Genomic DNA, 22,928 nt, shown 5'->3' with positions numbered 1-22,928 from the left:
TTGGACGACGCCGGGCACTGCTCGTGATCACGAGGCGCACGCTCAAGTGCGCTCACGCGGGCTGAGTAAATCAGTTCAAGCCCAAACGTTGTCGCAGCTGATTCTCTGCGGCGGTCGCGACAAGGGCAACAGCATGCTCATCCCGTAACAACAACTGCCAAAGAGTTTCATTTCATGGCTTCCCATCAAGTCATGATCGCAGGAAAGTGTGGTTTGCTGCACCGGCCTTCTGAATGAACCTGTTGCCTAGTGTCCTTAGCGCGCTTTACCGTTTACCGTGTTAAATGAAGCAAGAGTAGCCGTTTGCCGCTGAAAACGAAAGGATTGCACTCTGCGGTTTCTGCATTCCGGCTTACCGGCTCTGCCGATAGCGACATCTGGCGTATTTGTCTCAAAGCAAATGACACAAACGTTTGTTGCCCAGAACTGTTTGCTTACGCTTGAAATGGCTTGAATCTTGGACGTCTTGGATTGAACTCTCACAATACAATAATTTTTTTTTAAAAGAGCCGTATATTTCTACTGTAGAGCTTAAAAAATCGAAAACATGACGTTGACGCCGCCATCTAGTGGGAAGAATTAGGACCAAGTATTGCATTAACCAGAATTCATGCCACCGCTAAATATTTCGATATAAAATAAGTAAGATATATTGTAATGATTTCGCAGTTACCTATATTACCTTGCACAAGACGATTTTGAAAGCATAAAAGAGCTGTGCTAGTTCATAAAGGCATCTGAACCATTGGAAGCGTGGGAAGCTGGAGTAGGGGCGGAAATTTTGCTCGCTCATTCTAAAAAAAATTGTCATTTATCGTGCTCCTGATCATCATTTAGCAAGAATGTAGTAAACTACATCAACTAAGATTGCTTGCATGAAGCGCCGAGCACAGCGCATTTGCTGTGCCGTAAAGTTCCGGAAGAACGCCCACCCAAATTTAAGTACAGTGATATCAAGTGAAAAATACGAGATGAGCGAAATTTCGGGTCAAGCGCGGAAAGGACGAATAAGTGACCGCATCTACACATGAAGAGATGATTCGGGTTTGTTTTGTTCACTCATCGCGTGGCGCTAAAGCCATGGATTTTACGGGGTGGGCGCGCGTCTTTCAGTAAATTGAATATTTCACCCGTAAAAGGGGGTGGGCGATGTTTCGGGGGAGGGCGTTCACTCGGAACTTTCCGGTAATCTAATCAAAACGCGAGCGTACATTTCGCCGGCGCAGGGGGCTCGCTACTACAGTCGGTAGAAATTCTATAGCCTCTGTATCGCTATGTAGCGACGGTAAAAATAAGTTACCGTTCACGGAAACTCTCGCGCATGCAAGGTCGACATCTGCAATCACCAGTATCTCCTGCTCAAAGTCCGTAAGGACTGAAAAAGGTAGCTTTAAAAAAAAAACAAAAAAAAAGGACGTCGTCGTTTCATGTGCGACCCACTCGCTGAAGTAACCATGGTAACGACGACGCTCTAAACCAAACCGCCGCCGTCAAAAATCGCGGACATTCCGGCGGCCAACCATGAAATGAGTGCTTCGCCTCGGACGAGGAGGTCGGACTATGTCGTCATCGCAAGCCGCCGAACCAACAAATAGTTCTGTCTCGTCGGGGTAATAACTTTTGTTAGCGTGATCGAATATGCTTACTATTTTTGGACTTGTTTCTACAAGAACTATAGAGTAGTTTTCTGACACAAACAAAAACACTTTGAAATCCATCTCAGGCCCCCTTTAAACCCTACAATCAATCAGAGCCGCTTGGTAGCCGTTTCGCGTGGCTCCTGGAGAGCTGTGCTGCGCATGCGCGAGTAGCAGTGACTGGACTGGACTGGACTGGACTGAACTGTATTGGATTGGACTGGAGTGGACTGGTTGGATTGGATTGGATCGGATTGGATTGGATTGGATTGCTGAACCTTAGCTCACGCTACGTATATTCTGGCATAGCCGAGCTAAGCCACTGCTAATTGTTTTTTTTTTCTTTTTTTTTTTTCACGCGTGCCTTTCTGGGAGATTTTGTTTGAGTAGTGTCTGAGAATCGCACGTTTCACACGGGTCAGTTTGCTCGTATGAACACCCACTCGAGTTGCTAGAAGAAATGCTAATACCGCTGGATTCCCATCATATCTTTATCTCACATGACCACCACAAGTACGTGTAGGACTGTAATACGGCTGATCGCTGTACAGAAGAAAAAACGCGGCCTGTGTAGGGTAAGTCATCTCCCGCAGTAGGTAAAACTTTTATCCGCCGGCAATCGCAGCCTTCCCCGGTTATGCAGCCGCGTATCTCGAGGAAGAAAGTGAGCGAGCAATGGAAAAATAAAAATAAGGATCTTTTGCAGCAACATGTCACGGCGTTATCTACGGCTCTTGGCGGCTTCTCGCTTTTTTTCTCGTCGCCCTCGTTGCTCAACCAGTGGCGGCCTTGGTGGACTTGTACTCTGATGCCCAGCTGTGCACATTCGCGAGCACTTGAGCGTCGCTTTCTCGCGAACACGCATGACGCCTGCCATTGGAGGATAATTCTTGTGGTAATTCTGTCGTAAACAAATATCCACCGGTTGTCACGGAGCCACGCAAAAAGATTTGTTAGGAGGAGATTACTAAGCACAGCACGATCCTCGAAGGAGTATGTTTCTCCGGGCGCTGTCGCGCAGTCCCAAAGGATGGATGTTTTGTCGAATACGGCTTGCGGAAACTTGACTGGATCGAACACGTAAATTGGTCATTCTGGGGATCTCGGACGCCCGAAAAAATCGTGAACAGTGTGCACGGGGCTAGATCACGTGGCTCGAGACACCGAAATGATAATCCACACGATTCGATTCCCGGCCGCGGCGGCCGCTTTTCTGATGGAGGCGAAAAGCAAAAACGCCCGTGTGTTCGAGATTTCGGCGCACGATAAAGATCCCCAGGTGGTCAAAATTAATCCGGAGCCCTCCATTACGGCGCGCCTCATCGCCTGCGTTGCGTCGGCGCGTTAAACCCCACAATCAATCAGATAATCCACACGATATCGGCGCCCATGTGGCGGGGAAGGGGGGCAGGGGGCAGGGGGAGCTGGCGGGTGTGGTGTGACCCGGCGGACAGTAGTAATTTTGCTTTCGTGTCTAGTTCTAGAAATCCTATTGACCTTCATCTGACTGTCAGTATTCTCTGTGATGCGGAGTGCTACCACGTACCTTGGTATCGCTCACAGTTTGCCACCAATTTTCAGGCGTTTTGCTGCGCGCAAGATTACACGGCTCGACGTATCGTTAAATATATTGTTCACTCCGGGGGCGTACAAAAACTTTCGGAGGATGCTTAGAGCCTAGAATAGGCAGTCCACCTTCTGCTGTCGGGCTGCCCAATGAGGCAACAACGTGACATGCTACTGAACTTTGGTGCATGCTAAGGAGCTCGCGTTTGCTATTGTTCGCTCGTAGTTTTCTACGACGAGGTATCTCATGGTTTTGGCGTTTGTGAGGCGGCTGTGTACTACAGTTCTCTAACACTTTTTTTTCTGCATGTTTGCCTGCACTGACCTCACTGTGGCATGACGGGCATAGACAGGAAAATCAGTGCGGTGACCGCGTGTACGTTTTAATTATGTGACCCGTTTTGTATGCATTTTTTTTTATTTCTGTTATGCATGTAATTGAATATCCTATTAATGCGGACTTCTGAGCAAGTTGATGTTCCATAGCTGACGAGTATATTTCCTATATTTCTCCTATATTTCTCTCATAATTGCTCTTTGTGACCAATGTCAACGTAAGGAGTGTAAGGTGCTCAAATTAAAAAGGAAAATCTGGGTGTAAGTGGCACAAAACTGGCTAAAAACGCGAACTTGAAGCGCACGCGCGAATTTAATATTCATGCATAAGCGTGAAAAAATCTCGCGTTCTCAGACTTTAGCACAACGCAGGAATTTTTTAGAGGAATTTGAGTGGAGTTTTTGATGGCTCCGGTTTCTTTCCTATCGTGTCATTGCACTATTAAAACATGCGGTCATCTAAAAGCCCACGTGACGCCAATTTGTTGCGAGTTACCTAAGGATAACGTGAGATGACTTGCCATCGTTTCCGCGCGAATCCTTGCGGGGTATTTGAAGTAGATTTCATCTTTGCCCCCTAAAGTGGGCTTCCCCTGCGTGTCTTGTCCTTTCAGGGCGATGTACGTGAACATACCGGGCGTAATGCTCAACATCAGCCTGGGCTGCCTGGCTGGTCTCGTGATCTACGCCAACTACCCCGACTGTGACCCCCTCAAGGCTGGCATGATTACCAAGTCGGACCAGGTGAGAACGCCCATCGGCCGGCCTCCACCGCGTGCTCGGCCAGAGGGAGCGCGATCCGTGCGGCCAAAGCCGCTGCCAAGGCATGACAGTGCGTTCAAATGAGCTGCTTTACGTGAGACGTCGACGACAGAGATGAGCGCAAAGAGATTGGAATTTTAGCGAATTCGTAAACGGAGGTAAGGAGGCGCGGCACGAACAGTGGAGAGGGAGATACGAACGCTGCAGTGTTTGTGTTTCCTTTGGCATGTTCTTTTTTCAGCCCTATTTTCCCGTTAAAATGCGGCATATTAAGCTGGGTGTGACTGTTTCTCACGCAGAATGTTAACAATGCGAAAAAAAAGAACGTGACGAGAACATTTTATAACAGGTGTCCTCAACGATTTTTCATTCCAGCTGATTCCTTTCTTCGTGATGAAGACGTTAAGCGTCGTTCCCGGTCTTCCCGGGCTCTTCGTCGCCTGCGTCTTCAGCGGAGCTCTCAGGTGCGTCGCCCGGACTGCGCTCCTTGGTCTCTTTTATTGGAGTATCACTTACTGGGCCTTTACGCGTAGCGTGACTGACGCAATACTCGAAAAGGGCGTCTCTCTTATCCCGCGACGACTCCGCTTACACTTTTAAATAGTACGATTGGCGATAACGAATCATCTCCCTGCGGAACGGGAGCTCGTGGTAGTGGTGAAACAAGAGTGTACTCAGTTTGCAGATGATTCGATGCATTCACGGCGTGCTTGCCTTATGTCTAAATGGTGCCTTGCCTCTCTTTTTATTTTTCGGCGGGGTCTTGGGACATTCGGCCTGTACGTGTGCTGGCCTCATCTCTTATCTGTTTATTCAGTATTCAGGGGTGTCAGTGCCAATACTGGGAGGGTTGACGCTAACAGGATGCAATAGAGAAACAGTGGAGAGGTCCGCTAGCGTAAACTATATTATTTACCAATCCTGTCTTCACTTCTCTCTCTCTCTCTCTGTCTCTCTCTCTCTATATATATATATATATATATATATATATATATATATATATATATATATATATATATATATATATATATATATATACATATCAAGGTTGCAGTCGTCATTGCCAGTGCTATTCGGCTTTTTTCGAAATATATAATAGGGCCGAATGACGTGTGCTTGTCACGTTTCTTTGATTCATTGATAAATAAGCGAAAATATAAGTCGAGAAAAAATCCGCCGTTTTCCGGGAGGGGCTATATATATATATATATATATATATATATATATATATATATATATATATATATATATATATATATATATATATATATATATATATATATATATATATATATATATATATATATATATATATATATATATATATATAGCCCCTCATTTCCCATTTTCTGATTCGCTACATGCTTAGCGAGGGCCTCTGTTCTGGCAGTCTTGGTGCCAAAGGGAGCTTAAGAGGGTTCCACGCTGGTCGACCACTCTCGACATGTCGTAGACACTCGAGTCACGGCCCAGGGGTTAAAAAGAAGGTCCCCTTCACCCCGAGTAGTCCGAGTGGCGCTGGCTACCACCCCCAAGTGCAGGAAACAAAAATACCTTAACATAAATACCCGAGAAAGTGCTGGGGAAACAGCCCCGCCGGTAGCGTAGTGGTTATCGCACCAGACCGGTATTCTGGAGGTCGTGGGTTCGGATCCCACCCGGCGGGCATTTTTTCACCACTTTCTTTTCGACTCAAAAAATTCTTCATCTCTTTCTATGACCCACCACAACCTCCCCTTTGCTTTCCGTGGTTTTCTTGACTGCCAACCCTTATTTTCTGTCTATATATATATATATATGCTTTCTTTCTGTCTTTCTTGTGTCCTCGTCTTCTTCCCTTTTCTTTTTTGACGAGCTTCGTTGTGCTTTGCAGCGCAGACGACAGACACGAATCGTAGGCATAGCCGACCGGTTATCAAAGCATGAATTCGTTGTTCCGAGCTACCCCTTTCTGCCGAAAGCTTGTTTCTGTTCTGGCTTTGTAATTGATGCAAACTGCGCAATGTCATCACGCGCCGTATTCGTTCACTGTACCACTCCGGTAAAGGAGCAGCTGCGAAAGGTGAGGATTCCGCAAAAGAACGTCGTTAATCGCAAACTTCTTCGGTCAACTGGCGTGGAGGGAGCGCCGTAGCTGGCGCAGAAGTGGACAGCGCTCTTCGGGGACAGAGTCACCGCGCAGCGCGGCAAACCTGTTTACCGCACGGAGAATTCCGAAGGTGTCACAACGCCTACGCTTTCGCGCGTTTGTTTTAACTCTAGGGACATTGCGGCATAACTTACGTGTATACCTGTCAACGGTGTTTTGTTTGGCGTTCGCCTACGCTTCCTTCTCCATGTCGTTTGTGCGTCTAGCCGTTCTTGGTGGCACTTTACATCGAATTTCTTCTTCCCTCAGATGCCCAGTGGTCCTTTTCCGCTGCAGCTCCCTTGTCCGCATGTTTTCAGGCGGCTAATAATCGTTTAAGAACGATTAAGGAAGAATTCAGAATAGAATTCAGGAAGCTATTGATTGGCGAAACCTGCTCGTGATTTGAACCTCATCTTGTACAAGGTTCGGACAAGTATTTTTTTTTATCGTGGCATTTCTCGGATAGAATACAAGAAAGGGGCGAAAGCGCGGCTGTGAGGCATACACGGTGGCGGCTCGGGTTTGACGCGAACCCATCGCGTTTGGCATCGTGAGTCTCGGCATACAGCTAGGACAGCACCAAGTGCGACGACGTGGTTAGTGCGCTACTCTGAAGCTCGCCAGTTGGCATTGAAATCTTACCTGTGCGTAAGCCTTTTGTTTCTTCGCGCCGCAAATATCTATAGACCGCTACGCCGTGTAATCGAACTAGCGGTGAGGTTAAGCGGGCAAGACTTCTAAGCGTCATTATTGACCAACTGTAGCGACTAACTGAATAACTAACTGACTTCGCGCGCTTACAAAAATTCACCGTTCTCTCGTGAAGGAATATACATAAATATGCAGACACTGTATATGCATATATTGGCTGCGGATGTGGGTTGGGTTGTTGATTGTGGTCGGCAAAGTGGTCGCTGTATTTGGGAAACAGTTGGAGAAGCTGTGTTGTCATCAGCGTTTTTCGCCATTTTTCGTTACATCCAGGTTTTCGTTACGTGCATGTTTTAGGTTAAGGTTCGCGTGAATGGAGCAGAAACGAAACCAAAATGTTGGATTTCAGTAATGGTGAACTCACCCTTAAAGGATTTGTTTAACAGGGAAAAACTGCGCGATTTGCGCCTGCTACTTTCCCACGAGCTTAGTCACTACACGGCACTCCAAGGAAGCAAACCTCCGTATTCACGAACGTAACTTAAGTATCACTTTTTCCTTTTGACACTTTTCGGTACCTTAAACCGTTTCAAGGACCAAACGTGTGCTAAGAGGGCGCCTTCCTGCGACCTTGATGCTCTTTGCCGCACTCAAAATGGTTGACAGGGTGCTAGCTCGAATATTGCACCGAGCGGCGACGTTCTTCGTTCTCGCCGGCGGAGACGGTATTGAAAATTACGAGCTTGTCTTGAAGAGACACAACTTTTCGCTTTCTGGCAATAGAACTCGTCACCGACGAAACGACACCTCAGATGGTGGTGGAGACACCCGCGCGCACACTGGGAACGCGCGGTAGTGTGCGGTGCGGGCGAAGTTCGCGAAATAAGTGCCTTTCTTCAGCCGACTTTTCACAAAAAGGCAAAAAAACAAGAGCTCATCAGCGTAGCAAATTCGTTACACCCAGGTTAACCACCGCGACGCCTTCGTTACATAGAAGTCGCAAACACATGGGTTTCAATGCGGCTGGCAATGGGGGATTGGAAAACTTTGTTGAGTCCAGGAATTCGTTTCATAGAGGTTGTTACATCCAGGTTTAACTGAACCTGGATGGGGGAAAATCCCCGGGAGAGATCCTCAGAGCATCATATATTCCTGACTAGCCGGCGCCAGGACCGCCTCTTAAAGTGGGGGCCTTTTCTCTTTCAAGTGTTGCGCATTCCGTAGCATCGCCCATATTCGCATCCTGTAATTCCAGCACGCTCTCTTCGGGCTTCAACTCACTCGCGGCCGTCACCTGGGAGGACTTCGTGAAGAAATGGTCGAGCGTCAACGAAAAGCAGGCTGCGTACATCACCAAGGCAATCGGTGCGTGTTTCGTGATAGAGAAATTGCCACTGCACCTTTTTGCACAGAGAACGGTAAAATGCTTTTCTTGTGATTCGAGGCGAAATGTCCGTGTTGGTAGACTACGACGATGGCGTTTGTGCTAATGTAGTCACGACTCAGCGGTTACACAAACTTTCTATAGAAAGTTTGGCTCAGGCGCGGCCACTGTTAGAGGTAAGTGCCGAGTAGTGCCACGATTTGTGCCACGAGTAGTACGGTTAGTGTTTCGCGCTGCGCCGATGGTGGCGAACTCGACGCTCTGCCGTATTACCTTTAACAGTGGCCGCGTCTGTACAAACTTTCTATAGAAAGTTTGGTTCAGGCGCGGCCACTGTTAGAGGTAAGTGCCGAGTAGTGCCACGATTTGTGCCACGAGTAGTACGGTTAGTGTTTCGCGCCGCGCCGATGGTGGCGAACTCGACGCTCTGCCGTATTACCTTTAACAGTGGCCGCGTCTGTACAAACTTTCTATAGGAAGTTTGGTTCAGGCGCGGCCACTTTTAGAGGTAAGTGCCGAGTAGTGCCACGATTTGTGCCACGAGTAGTACGGTTAGTGTTTCGCGCTGCGCCGATGGTGGCGAACTCGACGCTCTGCCGTATTACCTTTAACAGTGGCCGCGTCTGTACAAACTTTCTATAGGAAGTTTGGTTCAGGCGCGGCCACTTTTAGAGGTAAGTGCCGAGTAGTGCCACGATTTGTGCCACGAGTAGTACGGTTAGTGTTTCGCGCCGCGCCGATGGTGGCGAACTCGACGCTCTGCCGTATTACCTTTAACAGTGGCCGCGTCTGTACAAACTTTCTATAGAAAGTTTGGTTCAGGCGCGGCCACTGTTAGAGGTAAGTGCCGAGTAGTGCCACGATTTGTGCCACGAGTAGTACGGTTAGTGTTTCGCGCTGCGCCGATGGTGGCGAACTCGACGCTCTGCCGTATTACCTTTAACAGTGGCCGCGTCTGTACAAACTTTCTATAGAAAGTTTGGTTCAGGCGCGGCCACTGTTAGAGGTAAGTGCCGAGTAGTGCCACGATTTGTGCCACGAGTAGTACGGTTAGTGTTTCGCGCCGCGCCGATGGTGGCGAACTCGACGCTCTGCCGTATTACCTTTAACAGTGGCCGCGTCTGTACAAACTTTCTATAGAAAGTTTGGTTCAGGCGCGGCCACTGTTAGAGGTAAGTGCCGAGTAGTGCCACGATTTGTGCCACGAGTAGTACGGTTAGTGTTTCGCGCTGCGCCGATGGTGGCGAACTCGACGCTCTGCCGTATTACCTTTAACAGTGGCCGCGTCTGTACAAACTTTCTATAGAAAGTTTGGTTCAGGCGCGGCCACTGTTAGAGGTAAGTGCCGAGTAGTGCCACGATTTGTGCCACGAGTAGTACGGTTAGTGTTTCGCGCCGCGCCGATGGTGGCGAACTCGACGCTCTGCCGTATTACCTTTAACAGTGGCCGCGTCTGTACAAACTTTCTATAGGAAGTTTGGTTCAGGCGCGGCCACTTTTAGAGGTAAGTGCCGAGTAGTGCCACGATTTGTGCCACGAGTAGTACGGTTAGTGTTTCGCGCCGCGCCGATGGTGGCGAACTCGACGCTCTGCCGTATTACCTTTAACAGTGGCCGCGTCTGTACAAACTTTCTATAGAAAGTTTGGTTCAGGCGCGGCCACTGTTAGAGGTAAGTGCCGAGTAGTGCCACGATTTGTGCCACGAGTAGTACGGTTAGTGTTTCGCGCTGCGCCGATGGTGGCGAACTCGACGCTCTGCCGTATTACCTTTAACAGTAGCCGCGTCTGTACAAACTTTCTATAGAAAGTTTGGTTCAGGCGCGGCCACTGTTAGAGGTAAGTGCCGAGTAGTGCCACGATTTGTGCCACGAGTAGTACGGTTAGTGTTTCGCGCTGCGCCGATGGTGGCGAACTCGACGCTCTGCCGTATTACCTTTAACAGTAGCCGCGTCTGTACAAACTTTCTATAGAAAGTTTGGTTCAGGCGCGGCCACTGTTAGAGGTAAGTGCCGAGTAGTGCCACGATTTGTGCCACGAGTAGTACGGTTAGTGTTTCGCGCTGCGCCGATGGTGGCGAACTCGACGCTCTGCCGTATTACCTTTAACAGTGGCCGCGTCTGTACAAACTTTCTATAGGAAGTTTGGTTCAGGCGCGGCCACTGTTAGAGGTAAGTGCCGAGTAGTGCCACGATTTGTGCCACGAGTAGTACGGTTAGTGTTTCGCGCTGCGCCGATGGTGGCGAACTCGACGCTCTGCCGTATTACCTTTAACAGTAGCCGCGTCTGTACAAACTTTCTATAGAAAGTTTGGTTCAGGCGCGGCCACTGTTAGAGGTAAGTGCCGAGTAGTGCCACGATTTGTGCCACGAGTAGTACGGTTAGTGTTTCGCGCTGCGCCGATGGTGGCGAACTCGACGCTCTGCCGTATTACCTTTAACAGTGGCCGCGTCTGTACAAACTTTCTATAGGAAGTTTGTGTAACGCTGTCATAGCAGTTAGCTAACCGCTATAACTAACAGCTTAGTCGATACTGACTGCTATAGACCCTTTGCAAAATGACCCGAGCGCTAGCGGAGAAGCAGTAAGGCATTCCGGCAACACTGTGCACCGCAATCATGAAGGAAGCGAAATCAGCGAAAGGCAGCAAACGCAGGGCAGCTAACGTCCGCCGCAGCGTAATAATGGCATGTGCTTCTCGTAAAGTTGGTTTTCCCATAACAGGGTGGAAAAATATCGTTGCTGCTCTTTCTTTATTTGAAGAGCAGCACATTCTGCACTTTTATTCGACGAGGTAGCCGACTGACAGATCCTACGAGATCGTATACAATTTCAGAGTGGAATACCGCCGTCTGGGATTACGATCAGCAGCAAACGAATGCAGGATTGGTTACTAATAACCAATAGCCTTACCGCTGCCTACTCGTTTAGTCGTCGAGTTCTAATTGTATTTATTCGATGCGCGCTTGCCCCGTTTAGGTGGCGGCTGACCTCTATGAACGGACTACGAGGCGCCCGTTCTCTGCTGAGCGCTCATGTTACGACTGTTCAAACTTTCTAAAACACTCGCATAGAGGACGAAAGCATTCATAAAGACACTGCTTTTGTCTCCACGAAATGTCCCGAACAAGTTAACTTTCGTCGTTGCCTTACAGACAGCAAAATATAGTCCCGCACCTCTCTTAATAGGACACATGCAACTAAGTTATACGAGCCATAAACATGTGATGTATCTTCCACCTGTATCACATAAGCAGTGCAATCCGTGAATTGCGTCATGAGGTTCATACTTCTTACATCGAGATTTATAGCAAAGCAGGATTCTCACTCAGTTCGAGTATGGCGTGGTCGCTGCACGGTATGCGCCGTTAACACCACGAGAGAACGGAATTCGCATAATGTAAAGACAAAAAAAAAAGCTATTATGCCGCATTCCCAATCTACTTACCGTTGAAATGTCACGACGCGCAGAGCAAACACGCCTGCAGGCTCGAATTTTTGGCTGCACCGTCAGAACTATCCTGCCTGAACGTTAGCGTTAAACCTTCGGCAGTCATGATCCGGACGTGAAACGTACCACAAACAAGCTCTAAAAAAAAGAAAGACGAGCGCGTTTGCGGTTCGCAATGTCAAACCATCGATCAGCGCGGGCGGAGCGAAGCACGAATGCAGGCTCGAATTTGCCTGCATCGAAACAACTCTGCTGTCTAAATATTCGGCGCTAATAACGGCGGAAGTCGTGGCCGGAACTTGAAACGCAGCTCTCAAGACAGTGCATAAAAAAGACGCATTGCCCTGGAGATTACCAAATTAAAACGGGAGACGCTAAAGGTGCGCGTCGTACATACCTTTCGCTTATTATCACTGCACGTAAACATGCCGCTTGCAAAGAGGTACGCAGCAGTGCGTGGGCGCCGTGCCTTATAATCCTACAAGAGCTCTAGCATCGTATACAAAATAAACAAACAAATCGCTTTATAAGGCTGCAGAATGGTGAAGCGATGGGCCAAAACGTGTTTCCGCAACGGCGTTCCTATGCGACGCTTCCTTTATCATGGCGTCGTCGCGTTTGCCACCAGTGTTGCCACTGTAATTTTCAAAGTGGCCCGCCTTTTTGCAAAGGGTCTATAGCGGCTCGCTTTTTTTCTGTTTTTGATATCCGTGTGACTGATGCATTGGTACTCTGCTTATTTTAAGAACAGCAGGAATAACACGTTTGTGCCACATCTAAATTGCTCGTATTGTTAGAAGAGTGTGTCGTACGCGTTTGCTTCCAGCACAGCAATTACCAGGCCTTCTTTTCCCTTTCACAAGCTGCCGTTATTTTTCTCCCAGCCTCCGTTTACGGGCTTCTCACCATCGGGCTGGCTTTCCTGGCTGGAAGAGTTGGCTCTATACTCAAGGTACGAATCGTCGCTGCTTCCGCCGGGCGCGCACCTGCTTCCGTCGTCCCTTGGCGTCGTCATGATGCGTCTCTTGCCCTCCATCGCAGGCGGCCTTCGCCATGTCGGGGGCCCTGTCGGGACCGCTCCTGGCTGTCTTCACGCTGGGCGTACTGACGCCGTTCTGCAACGGAAAAGTGAGGCCACGGTGAACTCTGCAGCTTTCGCTCGAAAGAGTTCGCGTTGCTAGGGCATAGCCGGAATATTTCTCTGCCAGCAGCAGTGGGGAGAAGCGCTGGCGAACTGGCCCGTTGTGTGAGCGGTACCGTGCGATTATGCAACGGTATGCTAGGAATGTGTCTTGTCACCCACCACTAGTGGTAGTATTGCACACTAAAACCTGGCTGTGCGAAGCGAAGCCCCCTCGCGGGATTTGAGCAATGACGGGCCGGTGCTTTCAGGGACGAAGACTGGGTAAATACAAAAGACGTGGAATGTTTACTGGTTGTTTGATGACATTCGCTTCTGTTTAATTAAGAAACTTAGTAACGTTTGAACAGCGCGCACATGCGTGCGCGTTTGGCTACGCTGTAAACAAGACGCGAAGGCGATAGAATATTCTAACTTCGAAATTAGGCGGGTTCTATACTTGCGGCAGCAAGCTGAGAAGCAGACTCCATCAATTCTCCGAGCGCTGCAAATGATTGATGGTTGGTTTCTTCTAAGACCCACAATTGTCGACTGTGGGACAAATTGGCAGCCATTCAACACCGTGAGACGTCGCTAGAAACGCAGGCGAGCGCACGATAACGGTGGCGTTGCCCGCATCCGACAAACTTGCAACGCTTGCGCGGATGCCAAAAAACGAAAAGGAACACACGCGGCGCGAAGTGGTATAAAAGAAAGAAAAGCGATGTAGCGTCAAGTATAACCGCCAATTTGCGCCTTGCATAACAGGTGTTCTCCGTTAGTAATGATGCGTACATTTTCCACCGTCTTGGCATGGGGCTCAGCAAGTAAAAAAAAAAAGGTAGCCAAAGAGTCGAGCGTGTATTCACTTGACGCAGCCCTGCGCGGATGGCGGAAGATATTGATTGACTGATTATGAGGTTTAACGCGTCGACGCTACACAGGCGTTGAAGGGCGCCGTAATGGAGGACTCCGGATTAATTTTTACCACTTGGAGATATTTAACGTGCGTCGAAATTTCGAGCACGCGGGCGTTTTCTCTTTTTGCCTTACCAGAAAAGCGGCCGCCGAGGCCGGGAATGACTGAAGATACTTTTTTTCTCAAGGGACACGTCACCAGGAAATTTAATCGAGCGAGCTTTTCGCGTTTCCGACAGAGGTTCCAGTTGTATCAGCTGCGTCATCTAGCAGCTGTGATATCCGAAAGCCTTAATTTCCATCGTTATAACCTGGAACAACAAAGTATTTACCTGCCTAGGTGCCGCAGAATTGTCGTGGGTCAAGAATTTCCTTCAGCGCGATTAGTGAATGAATCTTTTTTTTTTTTCTCGCGGGCTGCATCGGGGTCGTTGGCATCGCTTTCACGTCGTGTGAGAGTAACGTACAGTGCATACGCTTTGCGTTCCTCTTTCAAACTGGGTTGCGAGTCAGCGCTGTCCTGTACGCTTCCTGTGCGTATGTTTTTAGCGATTGTTCTTGGCTTTCTTGGCATTGTTCCTTCCTGAGAAGCTCATGCTGCCTTAAACCTGTGTAGACAGCGTCGATGGCCGGTCACCTCCCGGCAGAGTTTTGGCCCACTCTGGCCTTGCGGTCACGCGAGGGTAACGAAACTCGAATTACAGCGAAGTGCGCGGTACACGAAACTGGCCTCATTATAAGCGATACTTCATTAAAACTGGACACATGCTCCCAGCGCCTTGCAGTGCATGGGACCATAAAACACTTCGAATAAACCGGCATATCTCAATCCGGCTCGTGCTATAATTATTGATAGGGACATCCTTCCCAACCCACTGCGATTCCCGACCGGGGACTATATTTTATGTAATTGGCAATTCAGAAGCTCGCCAATAAACATGGTTGTGCGATTGTAGTAATGCCCACTTTTAGTTTGCTCGCTCCGCTTTAGTGTTAGCATGACGTTGTTGACAAGCGGATTATTTTTTTCGAAACCACTCCAATGACGTCACTGGTGACGTCGCGGGGGAGACGTTTTAAAGATTGTCGATATTTGTGATATTTTTTGATGGAAGTAACTTCTCTTGGAGCCGAAAAGGACCCGAGACATTTATAAAAGGCTAGTTTTCTTTTTTTTTGTCTTTCAAATTAAACAGGGGTGTACGTTGTCGTAAAAGTTTCGTTAGCAGAGCATTTAATGTGTTTAACCGGTGCGCAACCTTGGCGAGTTTGGAGAGCAGGATTGAGCTGTGTGGAGGATTTTCGTTATGCTTTCCTACGTACGTATGTGCGTTCATATTTCTGCTGGAGCAAGGCGTAAACCACGTCCTGTGATAACAAAAACAAAAAACAAACATGAAAGCCGTTCCAATCAATGTGAAAGCTGTCGGAAGTGCAGAGCAGTGATTCGCCATAATGGGCTCTACCGCCGTTATACGCTCACTCTTACCATCCGTCACGCTCTTCACCGCCCTGCCTCACTCCTCTCCTGATCAACTGAACGAAGGTTTGTCCGACGCATTTCAAATTTCCCACATTCACAGTGCTTGCGCGCCCCCTGCCTGAAACAGCGCCAGTGGGAGTTTTCTTTTCTTTTTTTTTTTTTTTTTTTTTGTGTGCCTGATTTTTATTCCACACGTTCCGGCGCCTTACTGCGCTGTTTGGAACGCGCTATTTTGTCTTGCACTGCCACTTTTTCCCGCTTACTATCGTAAAAACCAACCCAACGAGCATTTCAAACTAAATGAACGCGGGGGCTGCCGGTTAATTACATGTATTTTGCCTCAATTGTACCTGCAGTTTTTCTTGCGCTAAACAACGGGGAGATGTATGACAAGCGCCTGCGGTTCACGAGTTTAGAGCGGTTATGACTAGTAAACTTCTTGTTTTTCGAAGCTTCTGTGGGACGCCGTGACGACGGTACGCCGTGGGGTGAGCTACGATGACAAGGCGAGCCCCTAAAGTGCTATGCACTTAAAATAACTGAGCCCACATCGGGTCAAGCGCGTCAGCATTTGTCGGGCTTACGGAAATCGTATTCTCCCACCACCGTTCCCTTTGCGCGTGCTTCTGTTTCTAACCTTTATTCGCATTCCGCCCTGCTGTATTTTCCCGGCGTTTCTCTCTCGACGTACTCGTGCTGAATATTTAAACGGTGTTTTTTTTTTTTTTTCTTCCTTCTTCTTCGTCTTATTCGTCACTCGTGGACCGAAACTAGGGCGCTCTGGGCGGCCTCCTGATCGGCCAAGTGATCTGCCTCTGGGTCGTGGTTGGCTCGCTCTCCAGCGAGCCTCTCGACGAGAACCTGCCCACCTCGATCCAGGGCTGCCCGCGAGACGCGAATTCTTCCACCCTCTTCATGGACGAAGAAAACCAGCTGGGAGCCTTACCCACGGCTGGACCGAAGTGAGTGAGGGAAGGCGGCGGGGTAGCGTTGGTCCTTGATCCACTGTGGGTGGTGTGCTGGGAGACAGAAAAATACACAGGCCCAAGCGCTGACGTTATTAATACCGGAGAAAGGCTCTTTGTATTGGAAATGACATTTGACTAGACATGGTTAGAAATGACAGCGCTATGTCGGGCGTATTTGCCTCTTAGCGCATTACCCACCATGAATTTATACCGATACGCCCAACTCGCAGCTCTGCTGAATGTTATCGCTTTAGTTGCCGCTCGCAGGTTGGAAGTTCGCCCTGCCCTCAAGACTTGCACGGAGAAACGCTGTCGCAATACTTGATTTATTACTTCTGGACGACCAGAATATAAGGCAAAAACTGCAGCGTCGTGTAGATAATGTAGCGTACTAACTCACGTGAACCTGAAATGAGGTCATGGGCGTCCTATGAGGACGTGGCAAGCAGGACCGGGGAACTGCGCGTTCGAGTAGGTCTTAGTACGTCAACGTGTTTGGCGAGTTGGTTCGTACTGAAAGGGAAAGCCAGCGCAAAGAAGACACGGACGGTGACAACACGGGACAGCGCCTGTCCGCTCTCGTCACCGTCCCTGTTCTCGTCGCGCTAAGCCTTCCTTTTTAGTCTCAACACGTGACTCGAATGATGTCGTTCTGACGCTTTCCCTGTTCCCGGTGGGGTGTTGGCGAGGATGAGGATGTCGGCCGCTGACACCAGCATACCACGCGGTGCAAACGACGAGTCCCGTGCGCTATATACTCCTTAGCAGTTTTCCGGCTCTCGTTGCAAGTGCCAGTTAAGCGGCACCTCCACAGATCCGGTCTTGCCAACGTTGTGGCACTGGTCAGATGTCACATCGGAACACTATGCTCTGCACGTACCGTTATCGCAGCAGGAAAAGTTCACGCACGTCGCGAGCCCCACCATCTGCCCTACAAAGGTAGGCAGTGCATCTCAAAGGAGCGTGCAGGGCTGTAGGTAAAAATGGCAGCATCTCCACTCCGTGGATGATGGCGAGGGTGCTGAGTACGGGGACTCGAAATGACACCCAAATTGCGCCCCGAGTGACCTCCGACTTGCGCCCAGACCGTCATTCGATTTGAGCCGTGAGTTGCACCTTGATTATTCCCTAAATGAAACAGCAACTCACGGCTCAATTCGAATTTCGCTTGATTTTCGCTTGATGGTGGTGCGCGTACGGATGGACGCGGACGGACATTGGGAGGTCCTAAGGTAGTCCGTACCGTTACAGGCGAGTGAGTAAGCCGTTTGACTCTCGGCTACTGACTCACGGTCGTAGCCCAGTTGGTAAGACGACTGACACTAACTCTGTCTGGTCTACCAGATACAGGCTCGAATCGTGCCGGTGCCTGTGGGATTTTTTGCGATTGTAAATGCTATCGCACGGACGCGGATGGACATTGTGCGGTCCTAAGGTACTCCGCACCTAAAAGCAAACGAAACTCCGGTACAGGCGCGCTTAATAATTGGCATGTGAGCGTCTAAGCATAAAAGTGGTGTTGTTGGGTTATTGGCTTTGCCTTCACGGAGACAAAACATTACAACAGGAATGAACGCGGTCTCCGTGAACGAAAACTATAGACAAAGAACCGTTGGCTGGCTTGGAGACTTCCCTGCGGCAGTGTTGCAATCGCTCTCGTCTTTCTTCTTTTTTCCCCCTTCCGTGCGCAGGGGCCTGGCGCTGATGTACCGGCTGTCGCACCTGCTCGTTCCCGTCCTGGGCTTCTTGACGACTGTGATCTCAAGCGCCGTCATCAGCCTGCTCACAGGTGCCTGCATCGTGTATAGCGCGGTTGATTGTTGCACCATGGAGGCCGTCGTAGCCGGGAACTACGGAGCATGCGTGAGGCGAAAACTCGCTATTCTCCGGCTGGTCGTGTGTGTTTTAACACGAAAGTGTTTTATTTCGGGATACACGAAGATTTCGCTGACGTTATCCGTCACGCAAGTTACGCCAGTACAACGAAGCAAGCGGCCTGTAAAGGGTGCACCCCTGCACAAAGGGTCATATTGCGGGGAAGCAACCTTTTGTACTAAAGAGTGCGTTATACGCCTCGAGCGCGGCCTGTAGGGGCGCCACTGAAATCCCCCTAGCGGCCCGTTTCGAAAGCAGGCGCGGGAGTCCGCGCGCCGCTCCCCAGTGCCGTCGCTGCTTTTGCGGCACGTTAACGACTGCAATTTACCGTTTGTGGGCGTTTGAAATTCATGTTTGTGTGGAACAGTCACTCTGTTCGCAAATGGGGTGTGTTTACGAGAGTGTAAATGTTTCCGACGCGATCTTAGTGTGGTATTTTCGGTCTGTATAAGCGCCAGGTGTGTGTCACAGGCCAGCGTCGCGGAATCGGCGTATGATGGAGCCGATTGTAGTTACACTGACCTGAATTTACTAGCCGTGTCTCCGTAACCACCGCTTCCTCGGATGTTCATGCTACGGCTATACACTACGATTTAAATCGGTTTTGTGCGCTTACATAATCGGCGGAGCACTCATACCTGACAGCACACCAGTTACGTTTGCCAATATTATGCCTCAGATATTGATCACCACCATTTACAAGCCAGTCTGTGTTAATTTCGGGAATATTCAACAAAAGTACGTTGGACAATGCATAATTATACTCGGGGATCAGCACACGACAGAGTCGTCTTGTCGTGAGGTGCGCGCCCGCAGACCTTCATCTGCTACATATATCCTCTGCGAGCAGCGCGGAGACGGGCTTACAATATAATCCGCGTCCGCGACTAAATGCTTCTTAGAAATATCGTCATATGGCACAGGGAGCCTGCAGAATAAACCAGAAACTGAAATCAGAGGGCCTTATCACATACCACACTCTTCCAACGACACATTTCATCGCTTGTTGAACAGCCTACCCTGTATACTTCCAAAAATGCGTCCGCCGTACGATCAGCTCTTCGTTGAAGCAGAAAAACAAAAGGAAATTGAACGCGAGATTTATGTGTGGGATTACTAAAACGTTCATTGCCTCATTCCGCTCCGCATTTGTGCACGGCGTCCCCCCCCCCACCGATTTCTCGCGAAATAGCAGTGCATTTCGCGTACTATAGTTGGTCTAGTGAAACCTTCCTGGCTTAAGTTTAGACGAACGTCTTTAGCATGCCAGAAGCTGCACTGTTTTTTTTTTTCATTTCCGTTAGAGCTATCATGTTTCTAAATTCCGCATTGGCACAGCATTTATTTTTCTGTGGTTTTATTTTCTTGGTTCTTGCTATATGTCGTGTGTAGGCACATATTTAACGACGCACAGGCTTGGAATATACTTTACATTGTCGCATGGTTTATATTCTTATAAAAGGCTTAAGTTATTGTCCGGGATTGGGTCATCACATCCCCGAAACATATTTTTCTGCAGCGTATATATGCGAAACGAAGCCGCATTCGTTGTCCACGCTGCAAAATGAAGCCAACCTCTCATTGTGCCAGTATCAGGTCTAAACGAGGCGTCAGTAGAATTCATTTGTGCCTGATGTTTTGGAGGTGACATGGGTGATATGTTGCTGCCGTCGCCGACGCCCGGAAGAGCGGCGACGAAGCGCGCAGAACCGCGTCCTCGGGTAACTCTTGCAGGCGATCGCGTACTCTACGAAGACGCAGCTGATTTTTAAGTGACCTAAACGTACTCTTTGCCAATAGTCGTCACCACAAAAAGTTTTTTAGGGCTCGGAAAGGCGAAAAGAAGCGAAATAGAACCAAAACACTGCACGAGCCCCTATCAGTCACGCAGCGCAAATCCCGTCAACGCCGCGGAAAAGCGGCGGCAGGCGGCGCAGCGATCGCGAAGCTCGAGGCGTATACTTAGGGCTGTTCTTTTTCGGGTTTTATATTTTAACACGAAAGCGTTTCATGCCGGGACACAGCAAGATTTCACTGACGTCATATTCGTCACGGAAATGACGCCAGTACACCTTTGCCGAAGCTACCTGCCAGCAGGACGTCGTTCGCGAAGCACGCCCACATGACAGCCGCCGACCCGCAAATAATGCTGAGCTGAAAATTTCGCTGCACATTTCACTTTCGTGTTTTAATGATTCCTATGACAGAGGAATCAACCACAGTTTTTGTTTTACCTCAGTAGTGGAACCCGTTGTCTGTTAGGGATATGACAATCAAGGAGAAGGACTCGTTCCTCGGAGCTTAACTGTTTGGCATAATGGCGCCGGCAAGCAGTCACAGCTGCTCAGTGGTTAGAAAAGGGGGGGGGGGGGACGGGGGGAGGGGGGGACAAAAAAGAAACGAAGCCCACCGTGATGATGGCTTCAAGACAGGGGTCGTCGCCGCCGCTATAAAAGTAGATTTCAGAGCCTACGTTGGTTAAAATATCTAGGTCATTGAAAGGTAAAGCCAGGGTTGAGAGCTATCGAACAAAGAAGACAAGCTTTCTGTGTTGGATTTTCTTTTTTTCTTCTTCGAAATAGGCGTGCCGTGTATGTAAAAACAATCGCTACATTCCAGTGCACCTGTGTGCCTTGATTGCAGCCGTTTCAAACCGTAGGCGAGCGTGGTTGGTGTTAGCTTCAGGGCAAAGTGAGCCTTCGGGCGACAAGCCACTGATAAGCGTCTCTTTATCAAAACTGACTTTTTTAGGCGCAGTGCGTTCGTCTTGAATAACCAGCACTGTCGGGAACGAGATTGGCACACATGTTGTTTGAGCTACGCAGCATAAGCTAGCCTTGATCCTGCCATAAACTGGCTCCGCTGCGTGGCGCTGTGCAACCTTTCGGATAACACCGAGATGATTGCAGAAAAATGCAGTCGACGGTAGTAATTCAAGCTTTTCTGGTCAGCAGAATAATACCCGTGCCACAGACAGACAGGCAGACAATGAACTTTATTGAAGGCCCTGAGGGGCACCGCCGCCGTTCAGGACGGCAGCGCGGCGGGCCGCTCCCACGTGGGTACGGGGAGGCCGAGCCTCACCGCCGCGTCGTGGGCCCTCTGGACGGCCCTTTGCTGGTGTAGTAGATCGGGGCTCTCCAGGATGGAGCGCCACTCTTCCTCAGTTATGCTTTGAGGGCCCCGAAGTGAGGGACACCGCCAGAGCAAATGATCTAAATTGCTACGTTCGCCACAATGCGGGCAGTCCGGTTCAAAAGTGTTCGTGTAGGAGCTGAGAGTAGATAGACTAGGGAAGGACCTGGTCTGCAACATTCGGAGCGTGGCTGCCTGCGGCCTAAGAGTTTCTCGTGCGGAAAAGGAAACGTTCGCCTACCCAGCTATATAGTGCTGAATAACCTCGTTGAATGTGAATCAAGTGCCTCTGAAGACCTCCCAACCAATCTCCGAGGAGCCGCCTCCGTCTGACCCGGCGCGGTGGGTTATCTCGCGCGCGCTGGTTTGGGCGACCTCGTTGAGGTTAGTTACACAGGACAAGTGCGACCCTAGGTGAGCGGGAAGCCATGTGATGGTGTATGGGGAAATGACCTTGTTTCCTAGGATGCGAGCGACCTCTGCAGAAACGGAACCTGATGCAAAGGCCCTAACCGCCGCGCGGGAATCGGTAGATTCGACGCCGGCTGTCGTCAAGTGAAGCACCACCCCCGGCTAGATCCGAGCAGGCCGCAGTGGCTCTTGCTTTACCCGTGCCACGTGTACACAAAAAATGGCATTACGTGTTTAGGCCTTAAGGTAACGAATGATATTATTTGGGTGGGCTGTGCTACACGCGAAAACGTTAAGGCATTAAATGTGTTAGGCATGATGGTGATAATGACCAAAAAGAGAAAGTAGAAGTTTTTAACGTAGAGAAAAACGTCTTGCAAAGGTTAAAATGTTTTTTTGTGAGAACAGCTGTTGTCGCCTGCTAAAATCGTCTTATTTAGAAGTTCAGCTACTTTTCTGCGTCAACATTCTGGTACCGAGTTTTTCGTTGGTTTCATCGCGTTCGAAAGTAGGCAGATTTAAGGCGTTCGTGAAGGCGGATGAGTTGTGTCGAACTCCTTAAATCTAAAATTACATTAAAGCGAATGACATTAGATTTTTGCGTGTAGCAGCGAATTAATGGCATTAGAACTTAAGGTAGTAAGCATTTAACGTCATTTCGTGTACGTGTGGCACGGGTATAAAAGCTTAAACTATCCCAAGTTTGAATTTCTTAAGTTTATTTCGACTTACGTTTGAGTCCATAATCACCCATTTTCCCCCGATAAGAAAGTGCTAACGTAAAAAGCAAGAAAAGAATGCTTTCTGGCACACAAATTTCATCGTTCGCGTATTTTACGTGTGTTAATTATTTCTGACCTGTGTGTATACGCTGGTAACTTACGAATGCACACTTGTTTCAGCCTTGTCAATGACAGCCACTTGCTCCTTCAAGAACGGTGCTTTATGCTTGAATGCTGATTTATTTCGTCGGCCAAAAAGTGATCGAAAATTACGCGTTAATCGAAAGCAACATTCGAAGGAATCGTGTGGGAGCCAATGAAAACATTTAATCGTTTGACCGCAAGTACGAATTATTCGTTTGAATGATCGCCACTTCACCA

The 22,928-nt window shown here is 49.0% G+C and overlaps 1 protein-coding gene across 1 annotated transcript in view; it reads left to right on the top strand.

Moving 5' to 3' along the window:
- The window catches only part of LOC144178231 (sodium-coupled monocarboxylate transporter 1-like), a gene marked incomplete in the record, with an annotated part of 104,639 nt that overhangs the window by 78,286 nt on the left and 3,425 nt on the right, over positions 1 to 22,928 (top strand). Inside the window, 7 exon segments of the mRNA XM_077705930.1 lie at positions 4,154 to 4,283; positions 4,677 to 4,765; positions 8,339 to 8,448; positions 12,800 to 12,867; positions 12,957 to 13,043; positions 16,211 to 16,398; positions 18,096 to 18,193. Coding sequence (XP_077562056.1) covers positions 4,154 to 4,283; positions 4,677 to 4,765; positions 8,339 to 8,448; positions 12,800 to 12,867; positions 12,957 to 13,043; positions 16,211 to 16,398; positions 18,096 to 18,193 — 770 coding nt within the window.

Source organism: Haemaphysalis longicornis, unplaced genomic scaffold, assembly GCF_048455015.1.
Source record: "Haemaphysalis longicornis isolate Haplotype H1 unplaced genomic scaffold, Haemaphysalis longicornis Haplotype H1 scaffold_4, whole genome shotgun sequence".
NCBI lineage: Eukaryota > Metazoa > Arthropoda > Arachnida > Ixodida > Ixodidae > Haemaphysalis > Haemaphysalis longicornis.
Note: the sequence above shows the minus strand (reverse complement) of the source record. Positions and strands in the feature narration are given on the sequence as shown.